Raw genomic sequence first — 27,375 nt, forward strand, 5'->3', positions numbered from 1 at the left:
CTGGCAACAAACTTACCACCTCCTGCAAACAGAAAAATCCTGCCGGTATTTGCACTCTCCTGAAATATCCCTCTGAGTCTGTCAAGTAAAATAACTCTTTTAACACGCCCAAGAAGTCATCAACTGCAAGTTATTTTGGACTATCTTCAGAGTATGCTATAAATGTGAACAAATGAGCACCTCGTTGCCTACCCAAATGCTATCCACTGCACTACATTTACTAGGAAGCATGAAGAACTGCACAAGAAAAGGATGAGTTTTAGTTATTTTTACCTTGTTCATTTTAAGGCACAAATTTCTCCTAGTACAGCATAGTTTTTCTAATAGTTGTCATACCCGACAGTGATAAATTTTCCAACAGCTTCCTGCTGCACTGCCAGGTCTGGCAACGGAGCTGAAACAGTTTGAAGCTGAACGCTACCAATGCAAGAACAAGAAGTCTTTTCCATCAAGGAACCAAAGCTGCTTTAACAAAGCGTTATTACCAACTGCTGAATTGATAATAAACAATACTTTGTACTGAACTGTAAGCCTGACAGAAGTTTGATCATCCAGGGAGGAAAGGACAGAAAACAGATAAGTAGAACCCTTACGCTCTGCTTTGCAGTAGCAATTTAAAACCAAAGGCATACTAATGGGTCTGAAACCTGGAAAAGAACAACGGGAGGAATGCTTCCACCACTGGAGTAGCATCTAACTGCATGTAATCTCAGCTGTTATTTTTATAAAGCAATGCAAAATCCTTCCATAGTAGATGAGAATCAAACCTCCAGAGAAAGAAAAGTTTTCATCATGAAGCTGTACTTAAGACTGATTTCTGCAAGTTTTAGGCCCAAAATCCAAAACCTTTTCCTTTTACCTCAGCCAGGCAAAAGCAAGTTCATCCTCACAGAGACTACAAAGAATAGGATAAAAAGGAGAAGGAAAAGATGTACGGTGTGGGCAGATGAGCACAAGAGCCCTCCAGGCAGCATCTTCTGGGCTTCGGTGGGAAACGCCAACAAGATGTCTGCTGCTGAGCCTTGAGAAACTCCGCAGAGGAAAACTCTCGAGTTCCTGTTTACGTTGCACTCAAAGCTGAGAGAAACGCAGAGGAACTGGAGCACCCGCCTGTCTGTCCCACCGTGCTACTTGTGTCCTCATGAGAGACACCACCAACTCCAGCAAGGTCTGCAAAGCTCTGGCACTGCACCTGGTCCAGGTGTTGGGCTACAGGTGTCATTCTGTCACACAGGCATTAAAAGCATCATGAAAAAAATAAGCCACCGATGTAAAGACTGAAAGCTACAAAATGAGATGGGAATTAAAAAAGGAAATCTGTCGTTTCTGCAAGAGAATTTGGCAATGCCCCAAACCGGAACATAAATTATGAAGCAAGGAAAGCAGAGGGGGAGGGGGGTAGGAGTGATAACAGAGTTACAGGTGGCACCAAGACAAATAATCAGGCCTGCTTCAAGTGCAGCTCTTGAAGGAATGAAAGGTCAGTAAGAGACAGAGGATAAGCTAAACAATGGCTAAAAGAGAAGCTGAAACAAACAGTCTCACCAAAACCCTACTAGGGGCTTACACCATTTCTCAGAGATGATGCAGAGTTAACATTACCTGTACTGCTTTATTTATCAACTACAAATAAAGGAAATAATGAACTTTACAAATAGGTGATCAAGAGCAGAAGGCCTCAACAAGAAAAGCACTCAACACATGCTTCAACCATTGAAGGGATCCCAGCGGCACTGATAAGGTGCACCACAGATTAAGTCTTAAGTGTTTTACTGGATCGGAGCCACTGTGAACACGGTTAGCAGAAGAGTGGCTCACATGAATCATACCACCCTATGCACAATGCTCAGGCACATTAAGAAACAGGCCAGCAGTTTGTCCTCAGCATAGCCTATATCTCAAAGTAGGCACAAGATTTGAACCGTTGTTCAGATCATCAGCTGTTCAGATGAGATGATTTGGGGGACGTATTATTCTCCAATGATTTTTGCAATGATAAATTGATTTTTACTAGTTCAGTGCCTTTTGTTACTTAAATTATTCTTAGAGGTAAAGCTGTGGGTGCCATACCTCTTCAAAATCTCTCCTTTCAATTACAGGTGTAACAAGCTATCTCCTGTGAGACTCCACAGCGCCAAAAGAATAAATTCTTGGATGAGAGCAAAGACAGGGGCCTGATTCCCAAGATGATTGAAATACCACAAGGCTTTGTCTCTTTGTCCCAAGTCAAGTATGTCCCTCTACACTAAACGACAAGCTGTTTTCCACATTAGCTATCCTAAGCATGCAAAGCCTTTCACATGCAGAATCTGAAACATGTGCACGCTAGCACTGTCAAACATTTGCACCATCCCAAGAAGCACACTTAGTAATATTGCAGAAGTATATATAACTTCCATGCATGTGTGCAGGGCCTTGCAGTCTCAGCCGGTGCCGGTGCCGTATCCCATAGAAGAGGGCAGGCAATGCCCAGGGTCTTCTACCTCACCATGGCCCCTGGAGTCACTGCAGCCCCACTAGATCTGCTGGCTCTGCACCTCTGCTTGAATGAAAACGAGACAAAACCACACAATCACAGAATCATGAAGATTTGAAGGGTCCTCTGGAGATTGTCTATATCCAATCTCCTGCTAAGGCAGGCTCCCCAAAGTAGCTCATACAGGAAAGCATCCAGGTGGGTTTTCACTACCTCCAGATTAGGAGATTCAGCAACCTCTCTGGGCAGCCTGTTCCAGTGCTCTGTCACACTCATGTCCATATGGAACCTCCTGTGTTCCAGTTTGTGCCCACTGCCCCTTGTTCTGTCACTGGGCACCACTGAAAAAAGCCTGGCTCCATCCACTTGACTCCAGCCCACTAGATGTTGATAAGCTCTGATAAGATCCCCCCTTCAATTCTCCTGCCTGAAACTAACTCAGTGGTCTGCATGGTGCTAACTCGTGCCCCACACAACCTGGGAGGGCAGGCTGCTGAATGCTACCCATAGGCAGCCCAGGCTTACCAGGGAAGCAGTATATTCAGTCCTCTACAACACAGCATTGATCACCGCCAGCCACATCTAACGCTGCCCGTGTCTCCTTGATGCACAGCAGCACCACGTACCCGCAGGCACAGCATGGAAACGAGGAGGTCAAAGTGACTGCTGAATGACCTGAAAACACGCTTCTGAGCCAAGCAGCTGCAACTCACTTGCAAAACAGAAGTCAGAACTATAGCAGCACACAGAAAGCAGCTGTTTTCATAAACATGTGCTTCCTGGCTTGGGAAGACTTTACTTATTTGGCCAGAGGAAAGAAAAGAAAATAAAGTAACCCTCTGAACTGATTTGCTCTTAATTCCTTCCTCTAAGGTAAATTTTCTCTTAAGAAATGTGCACGTATTTCACTCATTTTGCATGGTTTCTCCATGGGCTTTTTCTTCTACCTTCCTTGAAAACTCCAAGATATAATCTATAAAACATTAGAAATCCCCAAAACTTGCTGCAAAAAGAGAGTTTTATTTCCCTCTTCTACTTGCGTTTCAATTATTTCAGTACTAACACAGCAAAGGAAAACAACCAACAAAGGACAAAGCACTGCCAAACAGCATCAGCTTCCTCTCACGTGAGCACCCAAGCACTAGAGAAACTACCATGGAAGTAATTAAAAACACCCTTGAAATAGAAATGTAAGCGCAAATAGCCAGTTGGCGGCACAGAGGCAAAACATGCTGTCTTCTGATCTTTCTTTAGTGACAGCTTAGGCATTTAACACTTCTCTATTCAAAACACAATCTTCAGGCTTGGGATTAACTGGTCTTTTTCTAATTACTACAAAAGACAAAAGAGCTGCTCAGTCAGAACTTGTTGTGTTGATTGCTACTAATTTAAACAGGATTCTAGGCAAAACCATTCGACTGACTCTTTCCATTAAATACTATGATGCTCATCTATAAAACACATATTCAGCATTTAACACTGCACCTGACAGATGAGAGCATCTCCCTAGCAACCATCACTAGCACAGCCAAAGGATATAAAACCATCTGAAAAGCCCACTGTAACCTGCTACAAGAAACACTATTTGAAAAGCTAACACAAAATACAGAGGAAATTTTAGGACTATCATGTTCACCTAGACTTGTTATTATTATTATTATTTGCGTTTTATATAATTTTTAAGATGATCAGAGAAAACAAATATGGAGGAAGCTCAAGGTAGAAGATGCTTTAAGCAAGTGCTTTTTGAGAAGATGCTTCAAGAAAGCAGGCAGTAAATCACAAGGAAAGCCTCACGTCGAGGTCTTCCTCCTCTCCTCAAATTCCTCATTAGAAACAGCAGCAGATCTCTCCGTCCACTTGACAGAGAACTGAACACACGCTCACCTTTCCTGCTCCTTTCTGCATCTCTGATCCAGCCGTCAGGACTCTGCCTGCCTGTAAAAGCTGCGGTGCCGTGGCTGCACCAGGCCAAGCTGCTGGAATTGGCTCTGAACAAACTACTGGCTCTACGTCAGAGAAAGACGTGAAGAAAAGGAAGGTTGATTCCAAAGTCTAGGAAACACCTGGAAAACACCACTCCGGTTCTGCTTGATATTGTCACCACTTTGAGAGGCCACAAAGTGTAGTCCAGACTGGCAGGATTCATTTCTAATAGTACAGATTTAAGCTCAAATCGAATTTTAAAAAGCCTAAGGAAGCAAAAGAAAACATGCAAAAAAGATAAAGTTCAAGTGGGAAGTTTTTTCCTCTGTTAAAACACTTAACTGCTACTTGTTTGCAGCTGCTCACCATTGCTCTATCTACAACAAGCCAATCTGAAGAACAGCAGTTCCTTTGTGGGCCAACAGTGGCCAAGATGCTGCTTCCTTACCCCTCACTGCTGAGACCTTTAGTGAAGCTTTGTTTCAACTGCAGCCAGATGCTGAATAAAAGCTCCTGATTTGCAAGGACTCCTTCAAAAAGGAAGCTCTACAGAGAATGAAAACACGTAGCCTTCAGCTGTTTTCATTCATTTTCTCAACGTGCAGCAAAACAGTGTCCTTCCGTGACCTGCACGCTTGGGAACCATACATTTAGAAGACTTAAAATCACCTGCTGGAGATAATTATATGTCAGATGAATAATGAGGATTCTACTGAAGCCCCCAGCCTCTAACTTTAAGATATTTTCCCTTCTGTCACGTGCTAATTGCTATTAGCATTGCCATCGAGAAAATTCACAGGCACGGTGCTCACAAATCCCAGCACAAACATATCCCAACTCACATACCAAGGCGTTGACATCCTCAGTTTTGTAGATCAACATCCGTATCTCCTCCGGATCACCGCTGAAAATAGCTTGGACCAGTGGAGGCTGGTAAAACAAAGGAGAAGGTACACTGTTATGGGTTTGATGTTTCCTTCCAGCTTTAAAAGATAACATATTATTTATCCCAAGGCTCATGAATCTTTCACTGACATTGCTGCCGTCAGGGCCAAGGAGTGCTGTGGTTGTGGAGTTGCTGCACCACACAGCCACAGGTGGGGACAAACTACAAAGCTACCTGTCCCTTAATGATAAGCACATGCTAGAAACAGGAGGTGCCCCTGTTCCAGCTGCCCATCCCCAAAGGCAGTGACCCCCCGCTCCCCTCAAGGCAGGTGCCAGCCAGCCTGGGGGCTCACTGCCCACCTCAGCAACCAACAAGAGCCATCTGTGGTGCCATGCGATCACCAGAATTAAAAATAACCCTGCAAAATGGAAGTGTGCCTGGCTACTTGAGCACATAAAACCACAGCAGCTCTCCAGGCTTTGAGGAATGTAACAATCTTGTAAACAAGTTATCCCAAATACCATTATCCCCATTCTTTTCCCTGCAATATTCATCATAATCACATCTGAAAAACCCACTTTTAAAATTGTTGGTGTCTATTTTAAGATACATTAATCCCTTACGTCCTTAAGAAAGATTCATGCTGGAATTCCACTCTCGCCACACCTCTGATAGAAAAAGAACTAAAATGGCATCATTTACCACAGCTGCCTCATTGCACTGTGGCCTTGTGTACTGCAGCAGTTTTTACGAGTAAGGAAAAAAACCCATGCCACTTCACTGGGATATCCTTCCAAAGGCTTTCATCCTTCAGCTCTTTTTTTCCCCATGAGACAGACTTAATACAAATTCCTCGAATTGGGATCAATTGCTGCTAAATAAAACAGTGAGGGAAAGATGGCAGAGAGAGATCACAGCCTGTACACGACCATAAAACAGATAAAACCAGCATAGGTCAATACACATCGAGTCACTGCTGTGCAATTGGCTCTAAGTGGCCATTTTTCCTACTTGACCATTTTGCAGCTTGGCTTTGTTTTTAAAGGCAGTAGTTTTAAATTAAGAAGCATATTGCTGTTAAGGAATTTTTCACCCCAATTGCCTTAAGACCTGTCAGCATCTGTATGATGCCTGTATGATACCTCTTTTCAAAATCACGTCTAAAACCCACGACAGCATCATCAGTGGGTTCTTCCATTAGCGTGAATGCATTTCCTTAAGCAATTTTCAAGTTCAGAAGCTGGTAAGCACTTGAGTCGGAGAGAAAACAGAAAGCAAGCACAGCATAGCTTATGTGTCTCTATTACAAGAATTAAATAAGGGTACACGGAGTGACAAACAGCTGTCTTATCAGCTCAGCTCTCCAGAGCCTTCAAATTCTTTAAGAGAGTTTTAGCTGGAGGGTTCACATTTGTTTTTCTGAAAATATACAGCAGCAGCTAACAAAAATAACTCTCCCCATTACTCCTCATTATCCTCCATACGTCCCACAGACAGCACACAGAACAGCAGACTATCAGTGTGCTGCATTCCCAGCTTCCACAGCCCCAGATGAGATGACCAAAAAGTGAAAAGAAGTTATCTATTGACCCCTAGCTTGCTCTAACAGCATTAAAGCAGCTTACTGAACTGAGCACTTGGATGGATCTGGGAACTCACATTTCCTCAGCTGGCAAGGCAACATAGCAAGACCAACCACAGCACACTGCACCTCCACCCAGACACAGAGCTGATTCTATAATTAAACATGGTGTCGATCAATCATTTAGTGAGAGATGTGCAAACCAGAGTAAACTTCGTTCCCTTTCCCATAAGCAAGCAACCAAAATCCTTTGCCTCCCCACAACCTCTCATTGCCTCCCTCTACCCCCTTCTCCAATCACTCTCTCCAAACCATTTCAAACTTGGCCTCTCTTTGCCTCATTCTTGTGTTGCTAGAGCTGGAGATTTTAAGACGATCCACACACGGCACAGGAGTGAAAAAGGAAAGGAAACCATAAAGCAATGGGACACAGTGCTACCATATATTGAGACAGCTGAAACTGCAACATATATTTAGGCACTGAAAAAGGGAAAGATTGAGACTACTTCTCCACATGCACTGCAAGACCGAGCCCGGTGTTTCTGCTCATACCACCTCTGACACATGAGCGCGGGCAGTGCAAAGCAAGCCTCCTGGCAGGCCAATTTCAAGCTGCTGCCTTGGCTCCAGCTCCTGGCTCCCTCCCATTTTTCATTACGATGTCTATCAGCTGCCCCATGAATTGCTTATGTTTCCAGGTGAAGGAAAGGTTACATCCTGCCGTTCCTGGAATCCTGGAATTCTTCTGCACACGGAATATGCTGCCAGTGGACAATGTGCTGTTAGACTTATCAGTTAAGGCACCAAAATAACTCTGGGCACGTTAAATTTAGATCACTTCTAAAAAGGAAGAAAGCTAAGTTTAAATGTGCTCGCTCAATGGCCTTTCCTTCGTTCTCATTACTGAAGATTGTTCACTGGCATCAATGTGAGGATCCTTTGGGTTGTTGTCTTTTGTTGTTGTTTCGGGGTTTAAGTTCTTGTAGGCCATACTGGAAATTTAGTTAATAAATACCATTTTGAAGTCACATGAATCAAAAGGAGACAAAGCATGCCACAGACTAGTTAGAATAAGAACGCGTTTTTTTAAAGGGGACAAATACAAATATAGAAGCATAACATTTGTTCGATTCGCCAACATTCGTTTCCCATTTTAGCACAGAAAAGCCTGCTGCAAACAGCCCAGTGAGACTGGCTTGAAGATAATTGATCTAATGGCATCCTCACTTTTTCTCGCCCTTTTGATTCTATTTCAAAGTTTGTTAGGATTCTGTCTTGATACAAACTGCCTCTTGCCTAACAGCTTACAAAGTACACAGTACCAACTAAAAACAACCCTGTGTGCGGGGGAGAATCCTCTGGGGAACAACCAGACTCTTGCTGGCTTCGGCCTTCCCCTCACACCCACAGTGGGGGCCCCACGTCCTCTGGGGACCTCTGACATCCTGCCTTCCTTCACCCGACTTTATCAGTTTCAACAAGAAAATAAATGAAAAGGGGTGAAACGGAAACGCTGCAAGCTTATCTCCTTCCAGCTCTACAGCTATGAAACCACTAGCCACCCTCCTCCTTGGCAAGGTAAGCACAGCTCTGCACAACCACAGGAGCAGCAAAGCCTCCAGCACAGCAAAACCTGCCCTCAGCGATGCGCAGGGACTGCATCCACACCGGGAGCGCTGCGTCTGATACGCTTCAGCCCGCCTTGATACTCATCATGAACTCTAATGTAAGCCTTTTCATTTCTTTGATTTAGAGCACTGTAAAGTGACATCTGATCCTGTAAGATCTTACTCAAAACGCTTAGGACAGCTGCAGGTTAGCCACGTCTGTTTTATATTAACAAATGCACACACACCAAGAAGACAGCCATGAAGCAGAGCGTGCCTTAAGAACTGCGCAGATACTTCTGAACTACAAGTGGCTACAAGCACTCCGGGGGCAGGAGCAGAACATATAACCACCCCAATGCTTTACTCAAGGAAGAGACCTGACGTTAAGGATACAGCTTGCACAGCCCAAAAGAGCTCCTCCATACTTGGGCTGCAGCTGGGGGGCGGCACCTGGTGTGGGGAAGCGTATATTCAAGGGATGTGAAGGGACAGAGATGGAGCTCTTAAGTGTGAATTACAAGGAAAATCCACACAAATCAAAGCGACTCAGCCTGTCCAGAAGAAAATTTAAAGGGGACGTGAGAACTAATTGCAACATTTAAAAGGTCGGTGCAAAAAAGGAATCTTATGCTTTCAACCTTCAAGTCACACAGAACTCAAATGGCTGCTTGCAAGCAGGACTCACCCTGCTCCACTGCAGGGTTACAATGCGAGAGCTGCAGAAGTACACTCCAAAAACAGATCTAATCCAGTGATAAGAGAAAGTCGGTCCTCTTTTATTTTGCAGGCTTCAGTAGTCAAGGGGTTGAGCATATGAAAGCGAGAGAGCCTGAAGGAACTTCACACTGACATAAACACAAAGCTGAGCCCAAAAACGCCAAGTTACAGCACAGTACAATCCCATACAAAAGCAAAGAACACAGGCTGCACAGCCTTCCAGCTGGGTATTACATCACGGAGGGGCAGCTCATTTCAATGGCGTGCCACATGGTGCTAGGGGTATTTCAGCTGAAATCAATAAAAATGCATGTATCAATGTATCACAGAAGTTTCAAGGGGAGGCAAGTAACTGGAGAGAAACACACTGACACATGGCAGTCCCAATGGACCTTCAGACCCCATTTGGTTCAGGAGGTAATTACAGCTGTGGTTCACTTTCAATGAGCTCAGACACTGAGGTTCCTCTCAGGAAGGATGCAATTTGAAGCATGAACTCACATACTCCCATATCTTGTCTTCAGTCTCCTCACCATTCCCATAAAGTGATAGAATCCTCAGCAGGTTTTCATCTCCCACATTCACCTTCTGCCCAGCAAGTATAAAATACAAATTAACAGTGTTTGTCTCCTGAGGCCAATTACAGCGTTGTTTCCACTAACAACACGTGAGCACAAAGATCAGTCAGCAACATTTTGTCTCTTCCTCCGCACAGCAGCACAAGCACATCTTGTACCTCTGTTTCGAATCTGGAACAGATTAGCTTGATTCAACACATCCTAATATCCTCATACTGATCATCAGCTGAATTGCTAAAGCTGACAGGAAGAAAGAAACAAGAATGTAAAAATCAACCTTTGCTGATGAATGCAGCATGAGGTAGCCAGGCCAAACAAATGAAATGGAAATTGAAATGCTTTCCAAATTGGCTGCAGTTCAGGAACCAGCTCGAGATCTGCCAAGCACGAAGGATCTGATGGCGACAGATCCAGCAGTTCCAAAATGACCCAAATTGAAGTGGAAGTTGAGCTGGAAAGCTGCCCTCTGCCACCCCATACCTGAGGCTACAGCCCAGAGCTCGCACCCAGCCAGGCCAAAGCCAGCAGGATGCTGGTCCTGCAGCCCCCTGCCTCTGCACAGATATCCCCAGGAGGGCAGTCGGGATCTTCACTGGCCTCACGCATAAACTAATTCAGACTTCAAAGTTGGATATTCTGTCAAACACAGAAGGTCAAATGCATAAAGCAGTAAGAGCAGAGCGAAACAGGAAATCTTTCATCTCCTTCCATGCCATAGCAGCACACAGATCACGGAGGGGATACATTTCTGATGCATCCAACACCAGTTTCCTGGTCCCCAAAGCTGTTTGAGTCCTAGAAGGCACTTCAGCATTTCTCACTGTAAAACACTCCTTATGCCTCTACTAAGGAAGAAAAAAACCAAACACTGAGCGACATCAAATATTTGAATGGAGCTCAGCAAACCAAGAGCAAGACATTTCTAACCGAGGGCATCTTAGAAAGATGCTGCAGTGTCACCGTGCCACATTTCAACCCTGCAGACAGAGCTGTCACCACCTAACTTGCTGCTCTGACACAGTTTTCAAGAGAAGCCTCAGGAAATACTTCAGGCAGGTTTGTGTGAAGCAAGGAAAAAAATCAAAGGCCGTTTCTAAATGGCTGTGTCTGACTCCAGCAGCCCAGCCCGCCTGAGATGACATAAGCACCGCATGGCACGGCTTGTCCTGGTAGGAGGCAATGACTGAGCGCACGCCGGGGGCTGACTCCAGCTTCATTCTGCTTGCTGCATCAAGAGAGCAGAAGCTGCTCACCCCATGCTCCAAGCCCGCTGAGCAGTGCTTGACAGAGATAAGGGGGAAGCAATCACAGCCGGATGTCCCATCAGCCTCCAGCCAGGCTCCACGCAGACTGGATGAGCGCAGTTAAGCACAGCCCAAAGCCAGATTTGTCCGTTCCAAGGAAGACAACCAGGTTAGTTGCCCAGCTAATTACCAGCATTAATTTGCCCAGCAGCTCTCATGCCGCTGTCACAGCCCTGGTTTTGCACATTCACAAAGAACCCTCACATAGCTCAGCTGGAAAGGTTGCATGACAGCAACTGGATGGCTTAATGGGAATTAGCACAGAGCAAACAGAAAGATAGTAAAAATCATTGTGCTTCCCTCTGTACCCTCAGTTCCATCCAAAAAAGGAATATATGTCAGCAGAGCATCATAGAATCACAAGGGTGGAAAGGACCCACAAGATCATCTAGTCCAACCGTCCTCCCTTTGCCATACCTACAGCAAACCACTAAACCAGATCTCATAGCTCCTCATCCAGATGCCTCTTGAACACTGCCAAGGACAGTGACTCCACCACCTCTCTGGGCAGCCATTCCAGTGCCTGACCACTCTGCATCAGGCACTCCCAAGTCTATACAGCATCACCGCTTTGGGACTGACATCTACAGGCCCACCAATAACCCCAAAAGCCAAATTTCCAGCCTCTTGCTAGCACTTACTCCCTCTGCCGTCCCGTGTCACACCAAAACCCCAACCAACACCCCAGTCACACAGAAGGCACAGTGACCAGGGGAAAAAACACCTCCCCACCCCTTCCACAAAGATGCCACTGAACAAAGCAGCCACTAACAAGCCGTCAAGAAGAAAGCAACCTAACGAGTGGTAAAAATTAACACCAGGAACACAAAGACATTGGGCCCTTCAGAGTCTCTCAGGGATCCATTCGTTCTTCAATAAGACGCAATAGAAGCAAAATATCGATTCCAGGGTACCTCCTCCTTGCTTTGGTTTCACAGTACGCGTATCTTCGTATCTTCTCACCCAGTTTTGTCTAATTTGCACTCTCATTTCCTGCACCTCATTTTCTTTGCTGTCGCTCCCAGTGAGGCCGTTGTTTTTTCTCCTGCAGAAATGACTCATTTTTAATGGGCACCATCAGTCTTTGTAGTGCCCTCGCTTACTGTGAGCAGAATCAACTTCTAACTGCTCTTTCTCCCGAATCACATAAAGACGTGTTGTTCATCAAACCCTATCGATGGATGAAGTCTCCTTCTAAACCAGGCAGGAGGGAGCTGCTTCACTTCAGAAAGCACCGATTATTACTGCTTTTTCAGCGTTTAAATTATGTTTTATTTACTACCAAGTAATCTTTCAACATTGGAACTCTGAAATGGAGCAAAATATATGTATACATCCTCTCCTGCAAGGGTTGAAGTCACTTAAATTTAGCGCATGAGAAAAACTGCAGTGCAGAGTTCTTGCTGTGCCCTGCACTGGAGCGCTGCTAAAGCTCTGGACATCAACACAAAGATGAAGCGATTCCACTTCGCTCTCAGAGCTTAGCTTTGCAAAAGTGGAAACATATTTCTGCCAGGAACATGAAATATGTTCAAAGACTGGGGTCCGAGAGAAAGCAGGTTTAAGACCTCCGCTTTTATAACAAGCGCTTTAATAACAACATTTTGTTCAATTTGATTGCCTTGAAAAATAAATAACTGCCATAAAAGGATGCCAACGATAGACGGATTTCTTGTAAACATTTCCTCAAGTACTCTGAGGAGAGAAAGCTTGAAGACGTCTGCTAACACAGTGCAGAGCTGTCTGAGCTTTGGGACAACAGCCCTCTTCCTGTCATTATCCTGGGTTCTTCAGTCAAGTCAGAGTCGACCCTGAGTGTCAGCTGATGTTTCCTCCTCCACAAAGATTCTGGACAAAGTGTATCACATAAAACGAATTTTCCTAAACACTGTAAATTCATTTTCACAAAGTAGTTGGGGAGGCACGAAGGACACATAACGGGACACCAAGCTTTTCCCTATCAGAACACCAGCTTTAATCCAGTCTGTACTGATGACAGACAAACCTGCCACATAGGGCTCACCTGTTGACCTGGATCAGCATTCGTATCACTGAAAAGAACATGACCTCATAGAAAACTCCACTCTAAACAAAGCTTAATTCCTTAGAAAAGCATGATGTGGACAAGGAAATACAGCTAAAATGCTGTTTCTGCTTACTGTGACCAATGCAAATCACGTCCCTCAGCTGGAAACAAGCACCTTACATACACTTAGGTGATGTTATAGCCCAAGGCCTGGCATGGTTCCCAGAGAATTCATCTCATTTTCAAGAAGTCACGTTCCTGCTACACACTGGTGCAATTCTCTTACATGGCAGATTCATTTAATCGGATTGTTCTGAAAGGAAACAAGTAAGCAAGCATAGCAGCTGAGAAGAGAACCATAGAACAAGACCTTTTTTTTTCCCCAAGAGAACTGACAGTTCTTATTTCCTCTGAGTAATACTTGGCTGAATATTAAAAGTTAGCAAGAAGCTCAGGACAACCTCTTCCGTTTGAACCAGCAAGCTAAGGGAGAGGGAAGATGATGTCCCACTTTCAGTTCTGCTGATGTGGCCGCCTAACTAAACCTTCCTGCTGGAGCCAAGCTTGGAAGGGATTTCAAAAGTGTTATCTGTGGGGTTTTATTTTTACTTTAGTTGTTTAGTGCTCACCGAACAACCTAAAGCACAGCAGAACTGAATCTGGTGTAACTTGGGACAACTGATACAATTTTGTCTAGACTAGGAAGCAAAACAAAAAAGAGGAACCAAACCCAAAATGGCTCACCCAGCCCTGCAATGTGATGTTAAAAGAGGCCGCTGGTGCAAATGAAACATCACATAAATATCATTCACGTGTGGATGCACGTCCTGTAGGTGTTTACCCCAACCCATAGAAATGGTCTTAGCGCAGCTATGCTTCATCTGTTGGAAAAACTTGCACTTCTACCTTTCCAAGAGCATGGTGTTGCTCCTCAAAAACTGACTGCTTCATAGCCCAGACCAGTGATTTACTGTTGGATCAAGGGCAGCTCTTGTACTCTTTCACATTTGCATTTGGTGCTTTTTCAGGGCTGCAGGTGAATCCTCTGGGATAGCTGAGGCAGAGGAGACATGGCCAGCAACATCAGAGATACTGAAAGATGTGCAACAGAGGGATTACAACAGCGCAGACATCTCTGTCAGACACACTCACTTACTGAGCACCTTCTTGATACCAACAGATGCTGGTACGTAAGGCCGACAGCCCCTCAGGTCTCACCTGGTAACCTGTCTGTGGGCAGCACAGATGGAACTTCTCCCAGACTCGACTGTGACAGATAGCAATGTTTTCCTGCCAACTAGGTCTGCAAACACTCAAGCCAAGGCAGCGCTGGGACCCAAACCAAGAGCCAGCCCCATTCCTGCAGGCTAGGTGGCAATCAGGCTACAGCCGCCCTTGCTGTGAGGAGCAGCAGAGACAACTCGCACCACTGTGCTCAGCCAAGGCAGCCCTGATGAAAACATCTCCGGGCTGAGAAGCAGCAGCAATTCCTGCTTACCTTGCGAAAGTAAAGGTAACGCACAGCCATCTTCTCTGTTTGAGAGATCAGAGGCTGTCATGAGATAGCACAACGCTAACTGCCTCGTTTCAAGAGCCCTTCGGACAGGAAGGAGGAGAGAGAGAATCATTAAGGCTTTCTAATTATTATTGTTAAACAAGAGCATCGCTCCAGGGTTGCTGAGCCCCCCCAGCAGCACAGCAGCCCCTGGCCCACCGATGAGGCAGCCCAGGGAAGCTGGCCCACAGCCCGGCGCTTGGAGGCTGCCAGCTGTCACACAGCGCCGCTGGCACGGCTCCTGCAGCCAAGGAGCAAGGAGGAAAAATTAACTCAGGTTTAATAAACACTGGAGGGTAAACACGATTTCACACAGACACCAGGCAGAAAAAATGTTTAGTTTTTTGTTTTTCTTAAAGGCACAGTGTCTAGGAAACAGCACACGGATCTTAAAAAGGCAGTCTCTCCCACGCCCTGTCCTCATGTCTGTCTAAAAGAAAGATCCCCAAGGGGTGGTTCTCCCCCCGTTTCAAGCGCAGGATCTCGGTGTCTCAGATGACACCAGAGGGAGATGAGAACAGGTAACAGCATCGTATTGAAGGCAAGTATCTGTTACAGACCAGCAGACAGGAGCACCCCTTGCATCAGATAACATTTCAGCCAAGACAAAAGCATCACTAGGGCAAACGTGTTTCCAGACTCTGGAGCAAAACAGAACTACACAGTGTATGTAAAAAGACAGGCCTTGACCTCACAGATCAGTAGGAAAACGCATCTCCAAGATGCACCAACACAGAACCCTTTCTGCTGCTTTTGCATGACTGGTGCCTGGATGTTTTAGCATTGCAAAATATCTGCAGATACACTTGGACAATAATTAAAAAGAAAAATTAACACATGTAACCAGTAGGGAAAAGCATAAAGGCACACGGGACACTTAACTGTCATGTAAGTTTCAGATACTCTGAAAACATCTCTTCCAAATACAGAGCAAGACCTATTAAAATGCAGCGTGAGAAGAAACAGCAGGGCGAACCTTCGCCTACAAGCACAGCACTCTTCTAGGTATCATCAATCTGTTGTATGAAAAGTCATTCCAGCTCTTGAACTACACCTGAAAGTCATAAGCAACGTCCTTTCCAGTGAGAGACAGTCAGCACTGTGCTGTTCCTGCGGTTGCCCCTCTCAGAAGACAGTGACAGGAATGCCTTGATTTTGATACTTTGTCAATAGAAAGTTCCTGCTGTCAGTTACAATTGCTGTCAGAAACTATTCAAGCTGTGCTACCCTGAAGTTTCTCCCTAACATGTCGGTAAGTTGACAAAAATGCATCCATTGGCTCAGATCACTTCCTCCAGAGCAGCAACAGGAGAAGCAAAGGTATCCTGGAGGAAGTTTCTGCTATCAGAAATCACTGAAAACAGTTGAAAACACAAGATGTACGAACGCAACCGTATCAGAAGGCAGGAAACAGTGCTAAGTAAGTGACAACTCAAACCACTTCATTCCAAAGTTGTATTTTAGGTTAGTACAAGAGCTGGCAGTCTTTGCTTTGGAGGGGCAGCGTGAGAGGCTGCCATCCAAATGAGTCCCATTTAAAGCAAGACTAAACTCTGCAGGCAAGGAGGGAATAAATCTTGTAAGTAAATGCGGGTTACGGATAAATGCCAGCACATTTCATGGGATAAGACAGCCAACATTTATACAAATATAAAAGAGGATGGATATTTCAAGAGGCAGAACAACAAGAGATAAAAGAGGCTCCAGGAAACGTTGGTCTTGCTTCCAAAACATCACGGACACAGACAGGGTGAGACAGAAAGAAGCCAATACATCTTCATAGCTTCGGAAGTCTGCAGCAAAGCAAAGCCATGAGATAATGAAAAGGCACGGCAGATAGGAATCCTGTAAACAGCAGAGTCAGATTGTGTAGTCTGTGCTGACAAAAATAAGACCTATAGGCCTAAAGTGAATGAATGAATATGAGAAGGAAACGAGACAAAAAAGGACCAAGCCGTGTGTCTCACTGCAGCAGTGGAATTAATGCAGAAATACCAGCACTCATCTGGGGAGTTTCTCCTCTGCACATGCTTCCCTATTACTTTGCAGCAGCCACATTTCAGCATCGAGTGGGGAGGAAAAAAGGCAAGAGGGCTCTGTCCCAGCTCACAGTCCAATTAACACATGGCAATTCAATAGACTGCAAACTCATAACTGGTATTGATTTGTGAATCTGCCCATCTGCATCCCTACAGATTCCCAGGAATATCCAGAGTGACTGACAGGTCAACATTCCCATAAGCTCTGCATCAAAGCAAATGCAGTTACCTCATCAGCTCTGGCCAACAAGAAAAATCAATAGGTCTTCTTAATTTAGACTCCAACCCAAACGCAGGGTGCTTCCTTCATCAAAGCAGGCAGACCGATTTTTCCATATTGACAGAGACACAACAACGTGAACCAGCAAAAAACAAGTGACAACACTTACTTGGAAAAGAGAGGTGACGGAAGGCCAAAGATGGATCAGATCAATGACAGGAACTTATCAACCCCTATGGCAACTCCTACACCTGTTACTGGCACAGCTTATCAGCAACACAGCAATGGCTTTTTGATGCTAGGAAGCAAAGCCAGTCTTTTCATGAACAAAAAAGCTGGCACTGAGGAGATCTTACCAGGCTGCCCATGAGCAGGACACAGCTAAGGGAAATAGAGGCTCTCCAAGAGTATTGCTGCTGCTTTACATTCCAAGCTGGCTGCAGACCACTGCTCTCCTGCCCTCAGGTCTGTACTGTCACACGTGCTTTACAAAAGTCACATTTAATTTTTTGCTTGCCACATCCTCCTGAAAGAAGAACCCAACTCTGTAATGGTTGAGCCAGGATTCTATTATTACCTACAGGAAAAGCATAAGATACTCATCACAGACGCAGCGTAAACAAAGGAATGGGGAAAGGTGAAGCAGGGACCACACTGCCATGTGGCAGAGCGCTTCCAAACACCAAAGCTCCTGGTGTTTGCCCTCCTTCTACATGCAGGCAAAGCGAGAGGCCAGGCCAAGGCATGCTGAGAGGATGCTGCAGGACAGAACTGAAGGCTGAGCTCACTGTTGGGTGTGGGCCCTGCAGGCAGCAGGCTCCTCCACACAGAACTTCCACAGTGCGGAGATCGGGAGCAGGAAAGAATTAGTTTTCTTTGCATAAAAAGAGGAAAAGGAAAAACGTTTGCCATGGCACAGGCAAGTCATGTCAGCCACACCACGCTCATGTGACTGGGACAGAAAGAAGCACTGTGCATTCAGTGTACAGCCCACAGAAGAGCAGGGCTTCCCTCACTAAGGCAGCCACTGGGGCTGGGGAGCTTCTACCACATCCTGCTCAAATACCCAAATATTCCCAAATGAACCCAATTGAGACAGACCCTTGCTAAATGCTTCAAGTTTCTTCCATTTAAATGCACTAAAAAGGAAGAAAAAGTTCCCGTAGCAGTACAAGGTAACTTCTTGATGTTTGAGGGAAAACTTGGAGGCCTGCTGTGAAAGCATGGGGAGGAACGATATGTTAGTGTCAGGTAAGAATCCAAGCATCGGGTCTCCAGGGGAATATGAGTCTCCAGGAGTTCATGCAGTTGAAGCTTACTGAGCAACTGAAGAGCTCAAGATAAACAAAACATGCCAATGTTCAGCGTCAGGTTTGGGAGCAGCTCCATCACTTCACTGCTCTTGAAAAACAGCAGGAGGAAAGATGCACTCATTTATAAATGTTTCACCACCACTTACTACATGGCAGTATATAACCACCTCTCAAAGGAATCCATTTCAGACCTGAGACAAAACTGGATGTGTTACAGCAAGGGTTTTCTTCTGAACATCTTCACATTGCTTCCTGCCAGCACAGCATGGCTGGCAACAAGGAAAGATATGCTGCAATACAGTGGCATTTACCGCAGTTATTCCTTTGCCTCCAACTACTGGCTTCTTCAATACACGTCTTGGCTGGAGGAGGGAGGTGACAAAGCATCAAACTGTCAAAAGCAAAGAAACGTCTCCAGCAACCAAAATAAGCAAATTCAGCTCAATGTAACTTGATTACACAGGGCAAAAAAAACAACAAAACAAGGGTGTTTCCTCCACCTAAAACATCAGGCGTGCTGATAAACAGCACACAATTTCAAGAAGCCCAAAAAACACATCATAAACAGCAAGAGTTGTCATTTGCTATTGGAAAACAACAGTGAAATGAGCTGGTCTACAGGAACCCAGCTGGGAAGAGATATTCACAGCAGCACATTCACGGGTTTTTAAGTTGATAATTTCAAACATGTACACATGAAAAGGTTAACGTTCTGGTTTTCCTCCTCGGAGGTCTTGAGGGAGGCAAAAATAAAGAGCTCTTTGATTCCATCACAGCCTACATGTAGATGCTATTCAGCAGTCTGAAGCTGTCAGGAGAAAGACCAACTTCTTTAAGGAAATCCCAAAGTGATCAACTTGTCTTCTATGAACTCTTCACGTAACAGATCTCTATTTCACATTTTTCAAGATAAAATCTTAACAATAAAAGACCTCGTTACTCTTCAAAGCTTGTAAGTGCCTGAATTCCCGTGTTAAACAATAAGCATTAATCACTTTCCTAAGTCAAAGCTAGAGGAGCATATTTTAAGAAACTGCATCTTTGTAGCCTTTGCTGGAGACAAGTTTAAACTTTCTGAATTCTTATGCCACGGAAAATGAATTCTTACACTGTAGAAAAGGTTTTTGCTGCAGTTTCTGCTCTGAACACTGCCCACATGCCGCCTAGCATACTTACTGCTCTCTGTGCTGGACCGGGGGAACTGAGCGCCTGAAGGACAGATGCATGTCCAAGAGGACTGTAAGGAGCTGAACTGCAAGGCTGCTATCTGTTATGTGGCCAGGCCAAAACCAATTCCATTTTTCCACTGAAAAGCCAGGCAGCATGCAGAGACAGGCCAGCTGCTCTGCTGAGTTCCCATGTCATGATCCCGAGGTGGTGGTCTGGGTTTCAGCTACCTCACAGCTCACAGTAGAGCAAAACCAAGACCAGAAGGGCTTTCCCCACCAGGAAGCGAGCAGGGCACAAACAGAGACAGCATTGGGGAGGGCCCAGAGTTTCTTTTCTTACTTACTGAAGTAGATACCTCCCTGCAGCCATCCTCTTTCACCTCACTGGCCCCTAGGCTGCTCCATTTAACTGATCAGTGTGATGAGGCTTCATTCAGCACCTTAAAATCTGCTCCCTCGGATTGCTCCCTGAGGCATTGGCAACATTTTCAGCTAATAAGCGCTCACTGCTAAGCTAAGAATGGAATTATTTAAAGAACGAATTACACACGTCTGATACCTCATCGTAGGTTGAGCTGGTTTTCTTTCACATATGGAAGAGAGACTCGGTAACAACAGCTTTGCTGTAGCTAGCTCTGCCCTGCAGCCACCTTCACAGCACAGAGAACACATGGACCATGACACTATGCCCAGGGATAGCCAGCAGCACGCCACCAAGAGGGCAAGGACAAAGAGGTCCTACCATAACAGCCACTTACATACCTGGTCTTACCCAGTCTCAGGTCAAAGGCCCAAGTTTTCCAGTTAAAGGAAGTAAACATGCACATAAAAAGCCAACTTTTGTTCTGAAATCAAGCCTTTTTCAACTAAAATGGCACAGTATTATTAAAAATATGAATAACAGCTCGCATAAGACCCAGACTAATAGGCTCACAGTAACAGTGGTGATATGAATTGAGTTGTTTGGCATTTAAACAGGAATGAGCAGGACTTGTCATTTTCTTGTATTTACACCAAATACCTGTGAGCAAATGCGTGGGAGAGCAGCATCCAAACTTAAAACTGTATCAAGGCAGCTTTGAGAGTTAAAATATCAGGCAACCATCACTAAGAAGATTTTAACTGCAACATTTAGAGTTGTTTTATTCTGTTGGGGGACTTATTTCAGCTTCGGTTAACTATATCCAAGGCAACTGCACAAGGCTCCTGGATGCTGCTCAGGGTTCACTGTCACCTGAATTAATACAGAAAAGAAACAAGGGTGTACCAGTCTCCCAGCAGAGATGTTGGCCTTTAAGCTATGTAAGTTGCTTCTCAAGAGCAACAATGAGAACACCAAAGCATGTAGCATGCATACAAATGCTGCCTTCTAACTACTCCCTCCAACACGTTCTGTGTCTGCTGAGCAGGTCCCAGCTCACCACAGACCGATCTTCTGCCCACATGAAGCCAATTACAAGTTTAGTCACCAAGGAATTACGGCAAGCAGAATGTAACTTGGTGCTGGGTTGGACGATTCATCTTCTCCTCCAGCTTGGGCAGAGGCAGTTCTGAAAATTGCCATTAATGCTGGGATCCTCCCACTGTGCTTCCTTAGGGCAAGAAATGTGCTGTACCTCGAGGTCAGAGCATGCTGGATTGTAGAACTGTGAGCTGGAAGCCTCCACGCTTGCAAAATCCACTGCACCTCTGTAAGTCTCCCACAGAGGCTTTTATTCAGAGAAGAGCAGCTGAGGCCCTGCAGAAGCTTGCCCCAAGGGCCTTTCTTTGGATTGCTGCTAAAACCAGCACGTGAGCATAGCAAACTCATTTGCTTCTATCCTGTGTCATTTAAACCTATGGCAACTGGCAAGGGGCTAGGTCAGGAAATTTACAGAAGAGGTAGCGCTTTTAACATCTATGCACCTGCTAAACTTCAGTAACAAGTCAAGTCTTGCTTGTGCATGTACCAAGAGCTAGGAGGCTGGGATCAGTATGCAAGATCACAGGCCTGTGCTACCTTCCATAACCACAAGAGCATTGCTCACTCTAAAGAGCAGCAGCAGACACAACAGCTGGCTGGGCCAGTCACTGGCTCTGCAGGGCATCCGACCCCAGCACTTCCCTGGCTTAGACGGATCCCCAGCGGCAGCCTGGATGAACAGAGAACAAACAGGGCTGACACACAGCAGTGGGGTTACCAATGACTTCCTCTACTGAGACACCGCCTGCTGCAATTAGGGCTGAGGAGTGCAGCATGGGCAGGGAAGGCCTAGCCATGTCCCACAGCAGGGGCTCAGGCACGCCAGCAGCATGCTCCAATGGAGACACCAGGTCAACCCCACTCCTCTGCCTTACCTGCAGCTCAGGGTGGTGCTCTGCTAACGAGCAGAGAACATCATCAGTGTTACATGAGCTGCACCAGGCAAGGCACAGTGTGGCACACCAGCCGCCATGCAAAGTTAAATGCCCTTACAGCTACACTTAGCAGAAATGTATCTCTTAAAGAGCTACTGGAAAGGATTTCTATTTTTATGTTATCTCTCTTCCTCCTGGAAACAAACAAGCATGCTTCTGCATAAATACTATTTGGGCAGTGTTATTGTTATCTAATGAGCCCTAATGAATCTGGATAAGAGACTCACAGAGATGTTATCTCCTTCACTGATGCAGAGTTCACCAGGTAATTCATAGTCACAGCTGATAACTCTCATTATTTCCTGCACTGAAGAGAGAGCAGCATTTTGCCACATTTATTTGGGGGGAAGGAGACGGAAGCAGCTTTAATTATATAAATTAAACCATAGCGTGGAACAGACTGACCTCCCAGACCTTCAATTATGAAAGTAAACCTGCCAAGTTTAGAACTGGATCTCTTCCAGTTTTTCCTGCGGAACTTGTGATTTTCTCTCATGTTATTACAACCCCTTTTTAATACAGGGATATAATCAGAGCCCTGCGCTTGTCCACAAGCACAGTCTATTTTGTTCAACCAAGTTCTTGGGATATAATTGAAGCTCAAAGGGCGGGTGGGTGCAGTTAATTTGTTTTGATAATGTTTCCTGTTTATAACAACGCTCCATTTCTCTGCATAGGGGAATGAGATCATCACTAAGGAATAGAAGGAGGGAGTAGCATGTTTAGAGCACCCGCTTTGCTCTACCTGAGCTCACGCATGCCATCACTTTGCACGCTTTCAAAGGAAAGCCACAGAGGGCTCAATGGTTGACTCGCCCTTGTTTCCATACATAGTACTTTCCAACCCAAACTTCAGCTCCCAGATATACACCCGTACGGTGGCTTCATGCCTGCTGCAGTCACAGAAGGGGAAGCGGGCACTTGCTGATGTGACTTGAAACGTTCTCTGATGCCAGCTCATTTTGCAAGAATTAGACTTTTCTAGCATTTCTGCTCCACATCTTCGCCTAGCACTGCCTTTGTCACAGGTGTTGCATATACAGGAACCCAGGAGTCCCAAGTCAGCCATCCAAACCAGGAACACAAACACGTTAATCTCTATTACAATACTGTAAAGTCTGTACAAAAAGGAAGCCATCAGGCCACGAGATGTGTGATTCAGCTTGCTTCCTTTGCAGGGCAATGCTGCTCTGCCTTCTCTTGAAGCCAATTAACCTGCACCTGCTCATGCCAATTAACCTGCACCTGCTCATCCAGAAATGCAGGTGACAGTCACCTCAATGAGCAACTAGGCCAGAATGCCAAGCAATGTGGCAAGTCCGCACGACTCAGATTGCTTCAAGCTGAACAAAGGCAACAAAGAACCTCCAGCATATTGCATTGCCAAAGTTTGTCACAGAAAATTAGGTAATGCTGGTAACCCAGGAATAGCCACACGGATCTGATTTCATGGACCAGAGGTTCTCAGACACTAGAAAGGATGGTAGAAAAAAGAACAACTATGCATTTATTTGTGACCACTGTCAAACATACTGGCACTGGAATTAAATCATTCACGGGGATTGCCAAGTAACAGGTCCAAGTGATTATACACACAGTGAGGTGTACAAAGGATGATCACCTAACAGTTGAAAACACCATGTAAGAGATTAGGACAGAAAGCAAGTAATACCGTAACGAAGAACTACAAAAACAATTACTCAAGCTAACAATGCTGCCATCCCAGCAAACAACCAGAACAGAAATAACACCATCATTAAACCTGTATCACACAGAACACTGACCAGAACAACACCTTTCCCTCTTTTCCTACAAAATGCATCACCTAATGGTGCAGATCCCCAGGAGGATGATAAACAGACGCAAATGGCTCACATTAATGCAATATGTCAGAGTGAATGCCTAAGCCATCTTCCATTCCATTTTCCATTCCATTCCCTCCAGCAGCATCCCAAAAACCACTGAGGTTACAGACTGCTGCTGCAGCCACAAGAACGGCAGACTGAACCCCAACCAGGAGATCATGCTCAGGCTTTCTTTTCTCCTTCCAGCAGGGGAAAATGCAAGTGCACCGGCCTAGCAGCAGACATTTGGTATGGTGATAGAGGACGCCTTGATTAAAGCCATGCTAGAAATAACCCATGCGCAAGCAGAAACGCTGCTGTACTTACTTTCTACCCAACTTATTTCCTTCAGTACAACACAAAAGCTCTGGTAGGTGCTCCGTAACCCTCACAGCTCCCGTGAATGTGCAATAAAGAGAAGAAACATGAACACCTCCTGAGCATGCGAGGAGGAAATGCTACACCCATCCCAGGGAACAGCACCGCGCTCATCAGTTTTGGTGGAGACAAGCTTCGCTGGTTGTATATCTAAAAGGAAACTCCTGAACAGTAACAGTATTTATCACTATTGTCACTGACCACCAAAGTAAACCCAGAAGGGTTTCATATTGGCTATTTAATGAAAGGTCAATTGTAAGAAGTAAACCATGTTCAAACAAACTGGTTAACAACTGCAGGAGAGAGACTTCTATTTACCCTACAAGCAAACAAATGTATTTCATGTCAGTGCTAGGGGGCTGCTATCTCTGCCAGCAGAAGACAAATGCATTTCTCATGCTAGCCTGAACCTGCACATACTGCACAAACATACTGCGGAATAACAGCACATACGCAGGGAGTTCATGGCAGACCTGGGAAACAGATGGCCCCATACAGCACGCACAGCCCTCCCACAGCCTTCACCCTCACACTAGAGAACAGCAGTGAGTAAGATCATAGAATCATAGAGTCATTTAAGTTGAAAGGGACCTTAAAAGGTCACCAAGTCCAACTCCCTGATCAGTACTCCCTTATCCCCCTTCTTGGGACAAGGAGCTCGTGCGCACCCCTAAAGCACACCAGTCCCGTTGGTCTTGGGGTGGACAAAACACATAGTGATTTAAAGGACAGAGAAGACACATACCAGAAATAAATCAGACAGGGCTAAGAAAGGTAAAATTACATAGATCTAAGAATGGAGGACAAGAATCAGCTGCTCACTGGGTGTAATGCAACAACGCCACATCTGCACTCCACTGGGCCTTAAATAAGCAGCAGGTGAAGACTGCACTTACATACATAAAAGACAGAAAAAGGAAGACTTTGTAAGAACAGGTTAGAGCATGCTTTCCTTATTTTAGTACATGAAACTTGATTTCACTTCCTGGGCTATGCTGGAGCATATTTTAACACCAGGCAATTCAAAACCAGACAGTGCAACATAGAAGGTATGGTCCTGAGACAGAAGGCAACATTCAAGGAGGAATTCTTGACAAGTGGTTTCAATAAGGAAGAACAAGAAACTGTCTCTAAGGTTCAGGATTCACAGATACACGCTCTGGTGTAAAACTGCTATTAGTGCACGCATGCATCACACAGAGCATTCTTTAGTTAACAAGAAATAACTGGGTTGGCCACGCCAGGTACCATGTCCCTGCTGAGCCATTCCAGCTCAGCTACCTGCGTTGGTCTCCTCCTTTATGCAAACCCCGAAAGGCAGCAGTGCTGCTGAGAGTGCAAGTCAAGCAAAATGTCAGCTGGCAGAACAAGTAGAATGCAGTAATTTGAAAAGACGAGACAAAAGCAAGAAAAATATATCAAAAAGAAACAACAGATGAAAGTAATTACAAGACACGTTCAGAGACAGACTGTGGGTGGCTTAAAAAGCAGCGAGACAAAGTTCAGGAAGGGGAAAAATCAGTCAGCCAAAGGGTCTCAAGTACTCTGCTAAGTGGGAGAGCGTGTCACAGGATTGACAAGCAGAATTCAATACATTAGCCAGGCTGAAGTGGGAACAGGGGCACGAAGGTTTAATGCAAGATGCAAACTCTGGTACCAGTAAGTGGTGCATCCTACCTTTGTATACTCTGGAAAAGTAAAGTGAAAGGGAAAACCATCACACTCCTAAAACAGTGGGTTAACCAAAGCAATCTAGATGCACTGTCATGGGAGGCTTGCAGCAGGGGCCTCTGAACAGTAGGGAACTGTGGCTATGCGCAGACCTACGTCTTCGTAACACCAGCTGGGACTCTTCTGTTACACTCACAAGGAGGAAGCAATGTTGACACTTTCATATCAGAGCACCACAGTCCTCCTTAAAAGAAAATACTCAACATTGGAGAAGGGAAATGCTCTAAGCACGATGTTCGGGTTGCTCCTCCCAAGGGAAGCACTGCAGCGCATCATTTCTGCTCTCATCATTTCTCCTCTCCTCTTTGGTCCCCCAGACGTTCCCATGTGGAACAAACAACTGCAAAGGCTCCATTCAGAATTGATTGCAATGAAAAAGAGATCAGTCGCTCAGACATCGGCACGAACACATCGATACAGCTGTGAGACCCAGCCAACCTGCTACAGTAAAAGTGATGCTTCCACGGTGTGGCTTCAGAGCACGGATTTCAAAGGCTGAACCATCATCAGCCACAGAGAACACCTGCCTTATCACAAAAGGCTTTGCCTGCCATAAAATAGACAGTCCTAGGAACTGAAGATATGTACAAATCCCATTCCCTCTTATTTTCACAAGGTCATCTAACTTGTCCATTTCTTCTCAAGATTCAACTTCATTCTGTTCACCCATAAGCACTTAGATAATAGGCTCCGAAATCATGAGAAACGGTTAAAAGTATTCACAGATGTGCTGTGCGTAGATTTGATCTGCTCTTAACTTTCAGATCACTATTCTGCTCAGCTGGATCTTTATTATGAAGGTAAAAAGATAAGAAATATATCAAGCTCTTAAAACCCACGTAAGCAGCAGAAACTCTGACATGTCCTGTTGCAACCAGAAGACTCAAGCATTCCAACTGCTGAATAAATAACAGGCATTAAAACACACAAAGCTACACTACCAGCAAGTCAATAGGAAAACAAAAGGATGTCTACTTTACACGAGTGTTCTGATGCTAACAGACCCATGTTAACCCCTAACATTAAACCTTCCACTCACTCATCCTTCTGTTACACCAGCAGCAACCAAAACGGTCTGAACAAACAGCTTTCCTAGCTGATAAAAAGAACAGTTGTGATCAGAAAACATCCCTCAGTTTATCTCTCTCCCTTCCGCTCATTCATCTGTCTTGTAACATGCTGGAAATATTTGTACTGGCATGCAAGAAAGCATCTATAGCGCACCATTTAAGGATTAAAAATGTTTCTGAATAGAAGAACCGGTATCCTAAAGCCACTGTTACCTTATAATGCAGAGTACATTTAGGCACTGCTACATTCTTGACATATTTACAAGGATATGTCTAGAGTGCATTTATTTCCCCTTTGTTTTACAGCTTCCATTAAACCAGACAATGGCATATTTTTCGCTCGCTGCATGTTGAAACTGGAACCGTCTGCTTCGGCAACAGAATCTTCCAGTTCCTACCCGTGCCAAAAGCATCTTCGTGTATCACTACACTTGCCACAGCTACGTCACAGCTTGATCAGAAAGCTGTATTACAGGCTGAAAGCAGAGCGTGCTTCTCAGGGACTGCAAGGAAAGGTTATGGAATGCAAGTGGGGAAGAGAAAAAGGTTTG

The 27,375-nt window shown here is 45.1% G+C and overlaps 1 protein-coding gene across 10 annotated transcripts in view; it reads right to left on the minus strand.

The window, feature by feature from the left end:
- ANKRD44 (ankyrin repeat domain 44) overlaps nt 1-27,375 on the minus strand; it is an 87,437-nt gene that overhangs the window by 51,926 nt on the left and 8,136 nt on the right. For all 10 annotated transcript variants that reach the window (XR_011904257.1, XM_072341185.1, XM_072341182.1 and 7 more), the window contains exon 2: nt 5,249-5,332. Coding sequence is in view for 9 of the 10 variants with exons in the window: in XM_072341185.1 (XP_072197286.1) it covers nt 5,249-5,332 (84 nt within the window). In the remaining variant the exon portion in view is untranslated. The remainder of the gene's footprint in view (nt 1-5,248; nt 5,333-27,375) is intronic.

The sequence above is a fragment of the Excalfactoria chinensis genome, chromosome 7, assembly GCF_039878825.1.
Source record: "Excalfactoria chinensis isolate bCotChi1 chromosome 7, bCotChi1.hap2, whole genome shotgun sequence".
Lineage (NCBI taxonomy): Eukaryota > Metazoa > Chordata > Aves > Galliformes > Phasianidae > Excalfactoria > Excalfactoria chinensis.